At 43.9% G+C, this 16,081-nt stretch overlaps 1 protein-coding gene across 1 annotated transcript; it reads left to right on the top strand.

The window, feature by feature from the left end:
* Nucleotides 1-284: 284 nt before the first annotated feature.
* LOC112240678 (kelch-like protein 9) lies at nt 285-16,061 on the top strand. The gene is made up of 9 exons (XM_024408942.2): nt 285-476; nt 1,094-1,147; nt 1,588-1,927; nt 2,557-2,689; nt 9,265-9,461; nt 9,816-10,638; nt 10,762-10,875; nt 13,306-13,514; nt 13,978-16,061. Exons 1-9 carry the CDS (start codon nt 421-423, stop codon nt 14,263-14,265), a joined length of 2,214 nt encoding a protein of 737 aa, XP_024264710.1. The 5' UTR covers nt 285-420; the 3' UTR covers nt 14,266-16,061.
* Nucleotides 16,062-16,081: the final 20 nt, after the last annotated feature.

Here is a 16,081-nt window from a genome sequence, read left to right as displayed (position 1 = left end):
TTAAATGAAGATGTCCCATCCAGGTCGTTTACCATGAAAAAAAGTCTGTTTTTGTCTGCTTATGGGGGTGGCTCTCCCATAGGCACCAATGCATTAGCTGAGTCTGTTCTGCTTAGTTCATTGTCTGTATATGAACCAGAAACAAATTGCATGTGGGATGTCTCGCTTTCTCTTCCATCTCTGCATCTGTCTTTACAACACCTAATGTGTCAAAATAAGGGTGGGGAGGGTTAAACGAAATGAGCGAGAAAGAGAACTGACACAGGAAGTGGCTGAGCTCTCGGTTAGCTGTGAGAAACTGACTGTGCTGCTGTTTACCACACTCTACATAACGGTTCCACTCTGCATCCAGCTGCTGCAGGAAGACATTTAGTGATCTGTAAAGCATTAAACAGATTGCTGTATGTTGGTTATGTGTGTATGCCGGAAGAAGGCCGTCCGGTTAGGGAGAACCTGTTGAAAAGAATCACTTCAAGGTAGGATCCTTCCTTTCCTCGCATGTTTGTTAATGCAGGTGTAAAGTGTGTACATTTGATATAGAGCACAAAGTCTTGCACAGAAACATCCATGATCCAAAAATAGAATATAAACAGAAATTATGAATATGTAGTGAGGTGTAAGTTCAGAGTTCAGAGGTTACTGTTAGATGTAAAAAAAAAAATAATAATAATACTATTCTAATCCACTAGAAACATCAGAAAATGTGTTGAAGTATTGAAGTTACACCATAGCAACATACTGCAACATAAATGTTGTGTGAAGTTACGGGAATGTCTTAACATTTACAGCGTACATGTATACACTAACACAGAGACAGTATGGTAACGATATGATCAAGGAAGTCCCACATTGCAAACATGCACCTCTAGCCCTGGGCCTGTTCTGATGAAGTGAGTCATACTATACAGCATTGAGTACCAGACAACCTATGTATGAAACAAAGACATACTCAACTGTTTCACTTCCCAAATTGTAGCTTGTTCAGAGTGAAGAGGTTCTGAAAGAGAGAATAGAAAAGTATATTGTACTGACAGACTAAACATCAATTTAATCCTGCCCTGTTTTAGTTTTGTCTCATGTCTCTGTTTCTAAGGAACCTTTCACAGAGGGGCAGCAGGTCATCCAGCAAGACACCAACTGAGATGGGGTAGGCTAATCCAAATATTTGTCATTTTTAGGTTTAAGTATTTTGTCAGGGACACAACTTTCACACCACATTCTGAAATTGTATTTTTGTTGGTGTGCTTTAGGGCCATGCAGATGCCTCCGAGCGGTCGGGTAGGCTGTTTGGAATGTTTCTCCCGATAGGATAAAAAAATGTATTATAATTATGCCCCCACACTTCTAAAACCAAAGTTGCGCCCCTGATTTTTGAATATGAATCAATGTGCGAATTCAAAAGACGAGCCACTGTAAACCTTAATGTAAATGGACAAAAATCCAATATATGCACTTTTCAGCACTGAAGATATGAGTTTATGTGAAAAACAATGTCATAGACAGATTAATGTGATAAAGGGTGGAGTTAACTTATACTGTAGCTGAGGATGAAACAGCAGCTCTCAGACCCCTGTCGTTGTGTTCCAGGGGCAGTGGAGAGGAGAAGGAGAGTGTGCAGGGGAGGTTTCACAGGAGACTGTCTCGTCTGGGAAGCAGAGGCTCTATTAGAGAGCCACCCAGACCTCCACCCCAACCTGTCCAACCCTCAGCCACATCTCCGCCCCTAGCCCCGGCCCCAGCTCCAGCCCCGGCCACAGTTGACAGTCCCACTCCCCCAGCAGCGAAACCTCCAACCCCTACAGCCCCAGCCCCTAAACCCTTGGAGCTTCCCCCGAAACCCACTGATATAAGCCTGAAGCCAAGCCTCCCTCCAAGGCCTCTAACCAGGTGGTTCAGCAGCAATGAGCATGGCACCACAGTCCTACAGGTATATATCCCAACCAGCCCTCATACACCAGGCAGAGATATTAAAGGTGTAATAGGGTTATCCCACATAACAAATACTACATTTTACTATAGTACTTACTATAGAATTCTATAGTGTCCTGTAGTAAACTGTAGTATACTGTAAAATACTATACTATACACTGTAGCATCCCTCGATCATGTAGTGCTTATAAATATAATTTTGTGGTATTCTGTAGAATATTATACTACACACTGTCGTATCCCTCGATCGTGTAGTGCTTACTGTAGAATTGTGTTGTATACTGTAGAATACTATACTACACACTGTACTGATACGCACATGTTTAATATGCATATACCCCACCCATTCCCCTCCCCAATATCCATATCCCAATAAATACACTACAGTAAATACTACAGTATACTACAGTCATATCCATAAAAACACTGCAGTAAATACTACGTATAAAAATATTACAGTATACTATAGTGTTTTTTTCGTAGGATTATTTAGCTGTGAGGGTTGCCAAGATTAAAAAGAATCCTGGGACGATTATTTCAGTAATCTATCTGAATGGTTGCTAACATCATTTAACATGGAGCGGATCGAGACGATTGATGGAAGATTAATCTTATTCTTCCTTCCAGGGGTTTGAGTTGTTCCGTGGTGATGAGACTCTGTGTGATGTCATCCTGGTGCCTGGGGACAGCAGTGACACCTTCCCTGTGCACAGAGTCATTATGGCCTCTGCCAGCAACTACTTCAAAGCCATGTTCACTGGTTAGTCTGTGATAAATTACATTCAAAGAGGGCTTTCAATTTATGCAATATGTCAATATATTTTTATATGTCAAATTATTTCACTGGTGATTGTTTTAAAATGAGAAAAAAAGAAGGAACCCGCACACTGCTCTTGACAGTATCACTGCTCTTTAATAAGCTTTACATATTGGCCTCACGGCCTTCTCAGAGATTTTGTGAGTTTTTTAAAATTAGCACCCTCAACCTTGCCCCACCCACGTCCGTTCCACGCATCGAATGGGGTTGGAGTTGAAGGAAAACAAATAAGTGCTACCAAATATAACAATATGCATTTCATAAATATTCAAATAAAGTGTGTACATAAAACACGTCTGTAAAACCACAATGTGGACATCGACCTGCCAAGCAAGTTTTCAGAAATCATTGGGTACAGTGCAAGAAAAATATCAGAGTAATCTGAAAGCAGCACAACAAGGCTCCACGAAGGAAAAGATGTAGGAGATGCAAGTGGTCAAAGAGGAGACCAGGAACACAGGCCGTGGACACGGAGCTACAGCAGGACTCAGTAATTAACCTCTGACTCGCAAATCTCAAGGGCCGCGGCTTTTGTGGCGCAAGGGGTAACGATGCTTCGAGGGTGGCTGTTGTCGGTGTGTGCAGAGGGTCCCTGGTTTGAACCCAGTCTTATCTAAGGGCCTCTCTTTTGTACCTACATGTGCAGACAAACCATTTGATACGAAAGTAGATCTGTTTATATTCTTTCGCAAGAAGTCAACTTAAGCACGTGTTTTCTCAAAACACTGTTTCGTGCCTAGAAACTCAACAAAGAACTGGTACCCATTTTAAGCCCAAAAGCAAATTCTGTCCTATGGTTAACAACTCCTCAATTAATACCTCCTCAATTATAGTCGAACAAGATGCCATGTCAGTGTAACAGTTTAGCTTCCGTCCCTCTCCTCGCCCCATACCTGGGCTCGAACCAGGGACCCTCTGCAAACACCGACAACAGCCACCCTCGAAGCATCGTTACCCATTGCACCACAAAAGCCTCGGCCCTTGCAGAGCTAGGGGAACAAATACTTCAAGGTCTCAGAGCGAGTGATGTCACCGATTGAAACGCTATTAGTGCACACCCTGCTAACTAGCTAGCCATTTCACATCGGTTACACTCACCCCCCTTTTGACCTCCCTCTTTTCCGCAGCAACCAGTGATCCGGGTCACGGCACCAATGTAACAGTTTAGCTTCCGTCCCTCTCCTCACCCCGAACCAGGGACCCTCTGCACACACCGACAACAGCCACCCTTGAAGTATCATTACCCATCGCGCCACAAAAGCCAAGGCCCTTGCAGAGCAAGGGGAACAACTATTTAAAGGTCTCAGAGCGAGTGACATCACCGATTGAAACGCTATTAGCGAGCACCCCACGCTATTAGCGAGCACCCCACTAACTAGCTAGCCATTTCACATCGGTTACATCAGTACATACGAGAAAAACAAACTACATTCAGAAGAACCTCACTAGAACAGAAGAACAGGCACTTAATGAACTAATGAAAGATTCATCTTAGGTTATTAAACCTGCAGACAAGGGGGGTGCTGTTGTCGTTTTAGACTATGAAAAATACAAAGAAGAGATTCAGGGACAACTCAGTAATGAATGTTTCTATAGAAAACGGAGTGTTGATCCCACACAGGTGTTCCAGAGGGAAATATGCTCTAATCTGGAGCCCTATTAAATAACCTGATCTCAAAACCTGAATATGAATATCCTTGCTGCAAATGTGCCATACATCCATGCCTGTACATTTTGTCGAAATTACACAAACCTAAAACACAACAAGGCAATAATCCAGGCAAACCAGTGGTTGCAGGAATAGGCTCAATGCTAGAGCCATTGTCAAACTTCATAGACTCTTTTATTAAAATTAATGTGCAAGCATTGCCATCATATGTGAAAGACTGTAGACTTCATAAACAAGATTTCACTAATAACGGGTTTAACAGAAGACTGTATTTTGGTCACATTAGATGTCGAGAGTCTTACTATTTCAGGTTTGATGATGAACACCATCTCCAAACAAATGGAACATAGATGGACTCCACATTCGCTCCGAGCTATGCTAACCTTTATGTACCCAGGTAAAGACAGTTTCAGGTTGGATATTCAACGGATATTCGCGCTTTCAATCCTGAATAGCTTTCAAACCACTTGAGCCACAGACTCCAAATAAGTGTCATGATGTTGGAAAAATTGCGCAGGTCTTATTTTCACTATTTGACCCTTAATTAGCTTTGAAAAGCGAATAAACATGTGGAAATGTGAGCAGCATTTTGTATTCCTAGTTGAATTAGAGAATGTAAACAAAGTACAAACTTTTTATATTTGAATTTCAATAGCTCCTTGGTCATGTGACCTACTGACTTCAAACAAGGTTCAGAATGTCCACTGACTACCCTTCTATATTGCACACCCTTGAGTTTGTCCATTTTCATCTCACAAGTTTTTACATTAATGTTTTTAACTTTCTAATTTCAAAAGCTCCTTGGTCATGTGACCTACTGACTTCAAACAAGATTCAGAATGTACACTCAGTGGGCCTATACATTGCATACCCTTTTGTTGTCAATTTTCATCTCATGCGATTTTACATGAATTTGCCTGCTCTGCCCCAGTGAAGGATAGTGTCACTCACACACCTATTCACTTGGGACTTCTCCCTGGGGGCTTCCTGACCTCCAGCAGGCCCCCATTGACCTGGTGACCTCTGACTCCAGGCCTCTAGGCCTACACGACTGCCTGCCCTCTCCTTGGGCCTGAGAATGTATAGCTTTCTCCCTGGAACTACAGCCCTTCAGGCCTCCACACCTACTCTCCCTACCCAGTCAAACACCCCTCTCCCTTGGCCTTAGCATATAGCTTACTCCCTAGAATTACTAAAACGTCTATAGGCCCGCTGTCAGGAACCACGTGCACCTGGTAACCCGGAACAGGCTCTGTGCTCCTGATGACCCACCCTCTTTTTTTCTGCTCACAGACTAAGTCCCCGCTCCAACATCCATGGCCATGGCCTGAGTGCAATCCTTATCCCGGAGTTACAGATATTTTTTGCCAACTTCCCTTACCTACATTGTTATAATATGCCAGAGGCTGTTACCCTTGGAGACCTGCTGCGGATATGGGTACTGCCTGGCCTGAGATTTGCACCTTCTCCCCAGATTTTCAAGGGCCAGGGAGAGCTCACCAGACGCCGCAGAAACCGCAATGCTTTCCAGGGCTTGGGCCCCTCTCTCGGGGCGAACCCATTCCAGGGCGCCCTGCCCTTCACAAAGAAAAGAAAACTCTCCCCGGGGCTCCCGCCAGCTTCTCCGGGATCGGTCGTGTTACCATACTGGATGCCTCGCGGCCCCCATCTCAACCAGTCCGTGGACATTCTGAAAGTAATTTGAGGTCAGTAGGTCACATGACCAAGGAGCTATTGAAATGAGAAACATTGAAAAACATAGAAAATTCATGTAGAATTGTGAGAGATGAAAATGGACAAACTAAAGGGTGTGCAATGTGTAGGCCCACTGAGTGTACATTCTGAACCTTGTTTGAAGTCAGTAGGTCACATGACCAAGGAGCTATTGAAATTCAAAAAAATAATAAATCATTTAAAAGTGTGAGTTGTAAATCGACCCAAAAATGTGTGTGTCATATGTGTCTATGCCATCGGGTTAGATAGAACCAGTTTCGAAAGTTTTAGGAGTAATGGTTAAAGAGCTATTAAAATTTGAAAACTGAGATATGTCACTATGTTGACGGTCCCTAACTGCGGTTGGTGGACGTAAGGAAAACTGCGGTTGGTGGACGTAAGGAAAACCACAGGCGACTATCTGTTGAATATCCAACCAGAGTCTGTGTTTACCTCGGTCCTTTATGTGGGTCTTTTTGAAGAACGTTTTGTTAATAATGAAAACGAAAATCTATTTTTGAATAAAGTCCTGAAGTGGTATCGATATATTGACAACATTTTTTTTGCATATGGGGAGGAACGGGAAAAGAGCTGTCAGCCTTTATGGTATTACTCAATGGCATTGACCACCATCGCAAATTCACTATTGAATGTGACACTAAACGTGTTCATTACCTCGATATGTGGATTGAGAAATCAAATGGAACCCTGTTTACAGATCTGTATAGAAAAGAAACGGACATAAATTATATTACAGGAGGACAGCTTCCATCCTGAGCCATTAAAAAGAGGACTTCCAAGAAGCCCGTTTTTCAGACTGCTCCGTATATGCCACTCCACAGAGGACTATCTAGAAAAAGCAGCGGAGATGCGCAATAGGTTTCTAACACTGAACCCAAACCGGCTGCGCGCATGCGTTATCGTGCGCCATCGTGCATAAATTTATTTTGCCTCCCCCACACCAAACGCGATCACGACACGCAGGTTAAAATATCAAAATAAATTCTGAACCAATGACATTAATTTGGGGACAGGTCGAAAAGCATTAAACATGTATGGCAATTTAGCTAGTTAGCTTGCACTTGCTAGCTAACGTTAATTTGTCCTATCTAGCTAGCTTGCTGTTTCTAGCTAATTTGTCCTGGGAAATAAACATTGAGTTGTTATTTTACCTGAAATGAACAAGGACCTCTACTCCAACAATTAATCCACACATAAAACGGCCAACCGAATCGTTTCTAGTCATCTCTCCTCCTTCCAGGCTTTTTCATCGTTTAATTTATATGGTGATCGCATCTAAACTTTCATTGTATTACCACGACTACTGGCAAAACAGTTTGTCTTTCAACCACCCACGTGGGTATAACCAATGAGGAGATGGCACGCAGGTACCTGCTTCTAAAAACCAATGGGATGGGAGAGGCAGGACTTGCAGCAAGATCTGCGTCAGAAATAGGAATGAGTTCTATTTTAGCCCTTGGCGTTGCAGACGCTCGTTGGCGCGCTCGAGCAGTGTGGGTGCAATAATTGAATAACATGGATTTCTAAATTTATTTTGCAACGCTCATGCACGCGACGTGTCCGGTTTGGTCAGCATGTTAGAAGAGGCTATTCTCCACAATGTGTGGATGAAGCTCTTAATTTGCCATTGGGGAAAACAGAGATGAACTGCGACAAAAAAAGACCAACTAGAGCTAAAGAACACTCTGTAATGTTCACAACCACATATACTGTACTTTGAACTCGTGAATCGTGGGAGATGCTGTCAAGAAACACTGGCATGTTTTATTATCGGACCCAGCTTTGCCGGCTGAATTTAAGAATCCACTACTTGTTGTATATAAGAGAGGTCACAATTTACACAATAAATTGGTCCATGCCAACTGAACTGCCAGCCACAAAAGAAAATCAGCCAGGCTCTTTTACGCCCTCTTCCGAATGGCAGCTATAAATGCAGAGGTTGCGCACAGTGCAACAATATGATGAAGTGTGAATATTTCTGCCACCCACATACGGAAAAACGGTTCCAAATAAATGACATTATTACGTGCTCCACCACCCATGTTATGACATTATTAAATGTCCATGTGGGCTGTGCCATGTAGGTAAAACCTCTTGTTCTCTCAAAGAGAGAATCATTGAACATAAAAGTTCAGTTAGGAGAAAGGACAGGGATTATCCAGTCACAGTACATTTTAATGACCTAAAACATGACCTTTCTACCTTTTAGATTTTGTGGCATAGAGAAAGTTTAGATATCAGACAGGGGAGGTGATATTAATAATACTCTGAGTAAAAGAGAATGTTTTGGGATTTTCACCCTCCAGACATTATTTCCTAAAGGTCTTAATGATGAAATGCCAATGTATGTTATGTTGTAAATTTGAACACGAATTATGCCCCTATTTCAGATTACGCTGACGTAAGATTTATGAAAACTTGCTTGGTAGGTCGATATCCTCATTGTGGTTTTACAGACGTGTTTTATGTTCACACTTTATTAGAATATTTATGAAATGCATATTGTTATATTTGGTAGCACTTATTTGTTTTCCTGCGACTTCAACCCCATTCGACGCATGGAACGAATGTGGGTGGGGCTAGGTCTACATAAGGGTGCTAATTTAAAAAACTCACCAAAGCTCTGAGGTAGACCGTGAGGCCGATACATATAGCTTAGTGATACTATCAAGAGCCTTGTGCAGGTTCCTTCTTTTTTTCTAATTTTATTCAACTGTTACCATGCACCTGCAAAAAAGATAGCTCAGATGTGCGAGTGCCTTTTGAATTACTGGTGATTGTTTTACAATGTGTGGTGGAGAGGATTTGTCGAGGGCATATGCTCCCAAAGGATCAATGATCCTAAGTATGTAAGATTGTTTCACAGACGAGTTCAGGGCTGAGCTAATAAAGTCTCTCTCTTACTGTACTTGCACTCATCACGTCCACTCAGACCAATCACCATAAAGGGGAAATGTGGTAAGAAACAAATTCCAGACAAGGACACTGACACCTTGACTTAAAACGTCCTCATTTTACATCTCACTATGTTAAAATATACTTGCACTCTTACACCATTAACTGTAACAGCATCCACCCTCTATATCTCTCCCTTTCCCTCGCTCCCTCTCTCTAGGGGGTATGAGAGAACAGGATATGAGGGAGATTAAGCTCCATGGGGTGAGTAAAACAGGTCTGAAGAACATCATAGAGTTCATCTACACATCCCGGCTGAGTCTGAGCATGACCAACCTGCAGGACACTCTGGAGGCTGCCAACTTCCTCCAGGTCCTCCCCGTCCTCGGCTTCTGCAACAAGCTGCTCAGCACTGAGGTTAGTGAATCCGGATACCTACTGGTACTGAAACATAAAAAATAAAAAACATTTTTCATTTAACTAGGCAAGTCAGCTAACAACAAATTCTTATTTACAATGACGGCCTACCGGTGAACAGTGTGTTAACTGCCTTGTTTAAGGGCAGAACAACAGATTTTACCTTGTCAGCTCGGGGATTCGATCCAGCAATCTTTCAGGTACTGGCCCAACGCGCTAACCACCTGCCGCCCCACAAACAACAGGCAGGTGGATGGGTGGATTGAAGAGACAGTGGAAAGTTTGGCAGATGTAAAAACAGGAGACCCTTCACAAGTTCATCCAGTCTTGTCTGTTTACCTGTTTGTATGGCAGATCACCATTGATAACTGTATGGAGGTGGAGCGCATCGCCAGGGACCTGCTCCTGGAGGATGTACAGGCCCACATTGGGAAGTTTGTATGTCAGAACCTGTCAGCATTGCTACAGTCTGGCCACTACCTGCAGCTCTCTCAGCCCAGCCTGGCCAACGCCCTGGCCAGCGACAGCCTCAAGGGCTTCTCTGAGATGGAGCTGTACCGCATCGCCCGCTCCTGGCTGGACCACGACCCCCCCACCCGCCGCTCCGCCGCCTACTCCCTGATGAGCCAGGTCCGCTTCCCCCTCATGACCCCCACTGAGCTGCTCGAGATCTCTCAGGAGGATGAGGGGCACGATGATGGCGGAGCGGCCATGATGCGCTCGGACACGGCCTGCGTCAACCTCCTGCTAGAGGCCAGCAACTACCAGATGATGCCCTTCCTCCAGCCTTCCTTACAGACGGAGCGCACACGCATCCGGTCGGACGCCAAACACCTGCTGGCGCTGGGCGGGGTGATGAAGCAGCAGCTGGTGGTGAGTAGGGAGCTGAGACTGTATGATGAGGAGATCGGCCATTGGAGGGCGCTGAGGCCTATGGAGGTTCCCCGCTACCAGCACGGCGTTGCCCTGCTCGGGGGCTTTCTCTACATCGTAGGCGGCCAGAGCACCTACGACACCAAGGGCAAGACGGCGGTGGACAGCGCCTACCTCTACGACCCGCGCTTCGACCGGTGGTTGCAGGTGGCCTCGCTCAATGATAAGAGAACCTTCTTCCACCTGAGCACCCTGAAAGGGAAGCTGTATGCTGTTGGGGGCCGGAACGCCTCAGGAGAGATTGGTGAGTCACTAAGTGTACTGGATAGGTTTTTCCTGCAATCTGTTACACAGAAATATGAATAAATTCCAAGGGATTATGATCTTTAAGGTGCATGTTGAGTGAATTTGTTTTTTACTCCTTTAGACACCATGGAGTGCTACAACCTTAGAAGGAATGAGTGGACATTCGTGTCTCCCATGGTCGACCCCCACTACGGGCATGCTGGGACAGTCCATGGTGACCTGATGTATGTCTCAGGTGAGTTTCTCAGACCACTGGTAGTTAGATTACAAACTTACCAAACTGTTAAAACCTACAATGTGAAGGCCTGAATTGACTTTGATTGTTGCCCTGATAAGATCAGCTCAGACTGGAGAGGTTATGAGTTAATGAATTCAAACAAAGGCTGTGTTGTTGACATGTTTTAATCCACTCTTGTCAATTAACAGCTTTGATAGACTTTAACAAAACATAGTAGTTCTGGAATGATCTCATTCTCATCTTGGTCGATTTCTATGTCGGTCTCCTAGCAACTATGAGGGCCAGGAAACACAAAGACCTTTGGTTGAAATGGGTCAGAGTATACTTATTTTCCGACAAGGTTAACCACAGCTCTCTGAAGAGCAATTGTGTAAAAGTCTTGCACACAGACAGACAGAAAACAGCTTATTCTGAACACATGTTTTGAAAGTGCATGTAGAAAATGTATCATTTTTAATCTGCAATCATTTAAACAGTGGTTTAGTAGTTTGAGCCCAAAAAGCAGGTGGATCCCATTGGATGTGTTATGGAACGTGTAGAGGAGGGTGTGCAAAAGAAGCTGGTGGGATGGAATAAATGGAATGTAGTCAAATGTGGTTTCCATATGTTTGATACTGTTCCCTTTATTCCCTTCCAGCCATTACAATGAGCATGTCCTCCTATAGCTCCTCCCACCAGCCTCCTCTGGTAATGGGTTAATGGCATAGACATTGAAACCAGTAGATAGTGATAGCGCTGACGCCATCCATGTATTCCTATGGAAAACTCCCGATTGCACATAAAGCCGGAAGTATTTGAATTTGAAGCCACCATATTGCTGAATGGAGCAATCAGTGGAGGCTGCTGAGGAGAGGTTGGCTCATAATAATGGCTGGAATGGAGCAAATGGAAGCCATGTGTTTGATGTTGTTAATTTGAAAATAAAAGAGAGCCGCACACTCTAGGAGCTCAGATGCAAAAATGTAATTACCAACGTTTCGACAGCCAAGCTGTCTTCATCAGGGTATAATGTTCATCAGGGTATTTGATGTTGTTAATACCTTTCCATTTATTCTGCTCTAGCCATTACCACAAGCCCATCCTCCCCAAATAAGGTGCCACCAACCTCATGTGGGCTGAATGGCACCAAAAAATTGTAAAGGATCATGGTGAAAGTGGCCCTAGCAAGCAAAGGATCATAGTCAATGTAGTCGTTTTCTTCCTGCCTGAGAGAGTCAACCGGGACTCTCCTCGTAGCCTGCCGGCCCGTGATTGTTCTGTTTCAGCATGTGGTCCTGTGTGACTACAAATGTAGTAGTCAAGAATGGATCACCATTTAATTAAATATCTCGATTTCTAGCGAATTTTAAAATAATTCACAGTGGGGATCGAACTTGATCATAATAAACACATTTTAGAGGCCAAAACGGTTGTCTACATTTTTTGTGTTTGGCCGTTCTGGCAATCGTAATTTACATAGGCTTTCTAGGGCAGACTAGGGCTTTCGGCACTGCTACATTGCTACACAGTAGCCGACCAGCAGAGCTCGTGACTTCACACTCCAGACCGGAAACTGGGAGCCTGGGTAATGGCCACAGCTCTCTGCAGCTCGCAGCACCAGACCACGTCCTTCCTGTTCAGACCTAAACATTTCTGTTTTTCACATTAATGCTCCTATCCCACTCTACGCTGGTGGTTGACAGTATGTGTAGGAAAGCACCTGACCACCGGCTCACAGTTCAGTTCCCTACACCATCAATCTTTCCTTCTCATGGTCCATCCTTCACATTTACTACCAAAGTTACACTGCCTTCCCCTTGAACTCCATGGATCTGTTAAAGTCAGGGGAAATGAGCTGGAGTCAACGACCTCGGTGGAACTTCACATGATTATGCATAGTATTGACGTCAGATGGAAGCAGCAAGGACACCGATCGTGTGAAACAGTGTGTCTTCCTAATGTTGTGAGATTTTCTGTTGTTTACAGAACACTGGTGCTGTGAGATTAGAATATCAGGGCCTGCTTAGAAAGTAGGAGAAAAAATGAATCGCTGCAGTATTGCCGTTAACATGTATGTATGAGCATATGAGCATATGATGCATGGAATGTTAAGGCCTACTTATATGAATGTATTCTTATTTTACATTTATGTAGTTCTGTCCTTAAGCTGTTCTTGTCTATTAATGCTCTGTATTATGTCCTGTTTCATGTTTTGTGTGGACCCCAAAAAGAGTAACTGCTGATTTAGCAGTAGCTAATGGGGATCCTAATAAAATCCCAAATACAAACTCTCTCTGACCATGGTGTATGGATTGAAATTAAAATGTTTGTCTTGTTAAAACCATAGTTTACTAGTTTGTAGACATAAAATAGTATTTTAGTAAGCATGTTGTCATAGTATCTACAGTATCTAATAATGAAACTAATGTCAATTCACTGATCCAACAGGCGGAATCACAGGGGACACGTTCCAGAAGGAGCTGTTGTGTTATGACCCTGAGACTGACGCATGGAGTCGCCGTGCCGACATGATGGAACTGCGTGGCCTACACTGCATGTGCACAGTGGGCGATCGGCTCTATGTGATGGGAGGGAACCACTTCCGGGGCAGCAGCGACTATGATGATGTACTTAACTGCGAATTCTACAGCCCTGAGGTGAAACAAGGCAAAGGCCCTGATTTTGGTCCCAACAATATGATAAGCAATTTTACCACTTTTCCGAAACCTTACTCTAATCCTAACTGTTATTTAAGTCCTGAGTTTGATGATCAGGTAGCCTAGTGGTTAGAGCATTGGGCCAGTAAACAAAAGGTTGCTGGATCAAATCCCCAAGCTGACAAGGTAAAAATCTGTCATTCTGCCCCTGAGCAAGGCCGTTAACCCACTTTTCCCTGGGCGCCAACGACGTGGATGTCGATTAAGGCAGCCCCCTGCACCTCTCTGATTCAGAGGTTGGGTTAAATGCGGAAGTTGAATGCATTAGGTATCCTCCTTTCCCTTAACGTTTTAGGAACTTTCTGGGTTGGGTGAAAATTACAACCAAACAAGGAACCAATGGCATTTGGAGAAATGCGGAATTCTGAGAATTCTCAGACCTGCGTTTTATATCTTCCCCCAGGTGGACCAGTGGACGGTGGTGGCGGCCATGCCACGGGGCCAGAGTGATGTAGGGGTGGCCGTGCTCCAGGGCCAGATCTATGTGGTTGGGGGCTACTCCTGGAACAGCCGCTGCATGGTGGACATCGTGCAGCGCTACGACCCAGAGAAGGACGAGTGGGACCGGGTGTTCAATGTGCTGGAACCCCTGGGCGGCATCCGGGCCTGCACCATGACTGTGCATCTGCCTGAGGGTGCCGTGGACGACGGCCAGATGCAGGAGTGCCCGCTGGACACTGCCAAGAACTGAAAGCTGAGATCAAGAACATATAGATTTAGCTTCTCTGTGTTTGAGATGCTGGAAAGTGTGACTTTTTTGTGGGAGAAGTGGAAAATGTGCAGTAGAATTTCTCGAATAGGTCCCACAAGGGGTTGGAACCGGTTCAGGAAACACAACAGAAAACCGGAAAATAACAAAACATTTCAAAGAACAGAATTGGAACCGGGAATGAAAGTGATCCATACTGTTCCGGAACTGAACCGTTATTTTTTAAATGCATGGCAACCGGTTAATAACGTTATTTTACTTTCCTGGCATTTTTTCTTTGTTCCCACAAAGAAATGCAACAAAGTATCTATGGAAAGCCCTCACTCTGTCAATAAGAAACATATTCCAGTGTCTGCCTGCAAGATAAATCTTTGCCTGTGATTTTGAGTGTTTAGGCTATCTGCCCCTCCCCCCTCTGATGTTACAAGCGTGATTCAGAAGACAGGGAGAGATTTTTTTATATATATTTTTTTTAATTAGAGAAGAATGGATTATCTTGTTCAATGCTAGTTAAGGATACTATAAACCCAGTTATCAAGTTTCATGTTGGATTTATTAACTACAAAAAGGTAAGATGTTTTTTATTCTGGTGCCGCTCTACGCACACGAGTTTGTTATCTAACTAGCTCAAGCTTGTTAGCAAGCTAGCTCAAAGGACAGTCAGTTTCTCCATACAAGCCGCTACTCATAGGTATAATTCTGTGGACCTAATTCAGATAATGCATGTCATAACAAGATGCCCAGATCTTCAAGCCTCCTCCTCAACCCTCTCTCCCCACCAGTAAAATATCAGTTGCATCTTCCGTTATAGGCTACATTTCTGTCCATCACGCATGTAAACAACTAGTTTGCCTGTTCTATCCACACTGATTGGTGAAGTAATTTAATGAGCTAAATGTAAAAAAAAATGGTTGATTTCACAGGTTAAAAGTGCTAGCTGTGCCACCAGAGACTCTGGGTTCGAGCCCAGGCTCTGTCGCAGCCGGCCGCGACCTGGAGGTCCGTGGGGCGATACACAATTGGCCTAGCGTCGTCCGGGCTAGGGAGGGTTTGGCCAGTAGGGATATCCTTGTCCCATCGCGCACTCGAAACTCCTGTGGCGGGCCGTGCGCAGTGCACGCTAGCCAGGTCGCCAGGTGCACGGTGTTTCCTCCGACACATTGGTGCGACTGGCTTCCGGGTTGGATGCACGCTGTGTTAAGAAGCAGTGCGGCCTGGTTGGGTTGTGTTTTGGAGGACGCATGGCTTTCGACCTTCGTCTCTCCCGAGCCCGTACGGGAGTTGTAGCGATGAGACAAGATCTTAACTACTAACAATTGTATACCACGAAAAGGGGTAATATTAAAATTAAATAAATAAAAACAGAAAGGAATGATTTAAACCAGTACTTTTTGAGGGGGGTTCAAACCAGTTCAGAACTTTATTTTTCTGGTCAGAACAGTGGAACGGAACAACAACAAAGTGGTTCTCTTCAGAACAATATGATTGGGAAATCATTTTGGTTCAAATCCCTGGGTCTCAGCTATGTAGTTGACTGACTGTACATGTAGTTGACTGACTGTTAGTTTCCACTCCTTGAGTCTATTTTGTTGGAACTATCGTTGTATCTGAGTGACTTCTGCTATGCTCTTTAATGTAGAACACTTATGTTTTTAACTTTTGGCATGTATTTTCAAACTGTAAATGATAGCTTAAATTATGTTTGATTGATAAAATAGTATTTTGTATTGTATATGAATGACTAGTGTATTTTAAGAAATTAAAATGCATACTATGAATCATCCTTTTCAAGTCAAAC

This window comes from Oncorhynchus tshawytscha, linkage group LG03, assembly GCF_018296145.1.
Source record: "Oncorhynchus tshawytscha isolate Ot180627B linkage group LG03, Otsh_v2.0, whole genome shotgun sequence".
NCBI classification, from domain to species: Eukaryota; Metazoa; Chordata; class Actinopteri; order Salmoniformes; family Salmonidae; genus Oncorhynchus; species Oncorhynchus tshawytscha.
This window is presented reverse-complemented; position numbering and strand designations above follow the sequence as displayed.